The following is a 231-nucleotide window of genomic DNA, read 5'->3' on the forward strand; positions in this document are numbered from 1 at the left end:
AACAGAATTAGAAGCCACGACCTCTTACAAGCTTTTCCATCCCGTTTCCCAGGAGTGCGAGGCCGTGGAGGTGAGCGACGCCGTGGGAGGGCCCCGGCAGAAGTGGGGTCGCCAGATCGAGTTCATCCTCTCCTCGCTGAGTTATGCCGTGGGTTTGGGCAACATATGGAGGTTCCCTTACCTTTGCTACAGGAATGGTGGCGGTACGTAGGGTCTTTTTAAGTCTTTTCA

General features: G+C 55.0%; 1 protein-coding gene across 3 annotated transcripts in view; it reads left to right on the forward strand.

Annotated features, from left to right (window-relative positions):
• LOC119589235 (sodium- and chloride-dependent glycine transporter 1-like) overlaps positions 1–231 on the forward strand; it is a 63016-nt gene that overhangs the window by 50526 nt on the left and 12259 nt on the right. For all 3 annotated transcript variants that reach the window (XM_037937839.1, XM_037937840.1, XM_037937838.1), the window contains exon 2: positions 53–203. In XM_037937839.1, coding sequence (XP_037793767.1) covers positions 53–203 — 151 coding nt within the window. The remainder of the gene's footprint in view (positions 1–52; positions 204–231) is intronic.

Source organism: Penaeus monodon, chromosome 25 (assembly GCF_015228065.2).
Source record: "Penaeus monodon isolate SGIC_2016 chromosome 25, NSTDA_Pmon_1, whole genome shotgun sequence".
In the NCBI taxonomy this organism is placed as follows: Eukaryota; Metazoa; Arthropoda; class Malacostraca; order Decapoda; family Penaeidae; genus Penaeus; species Penaeus monodon.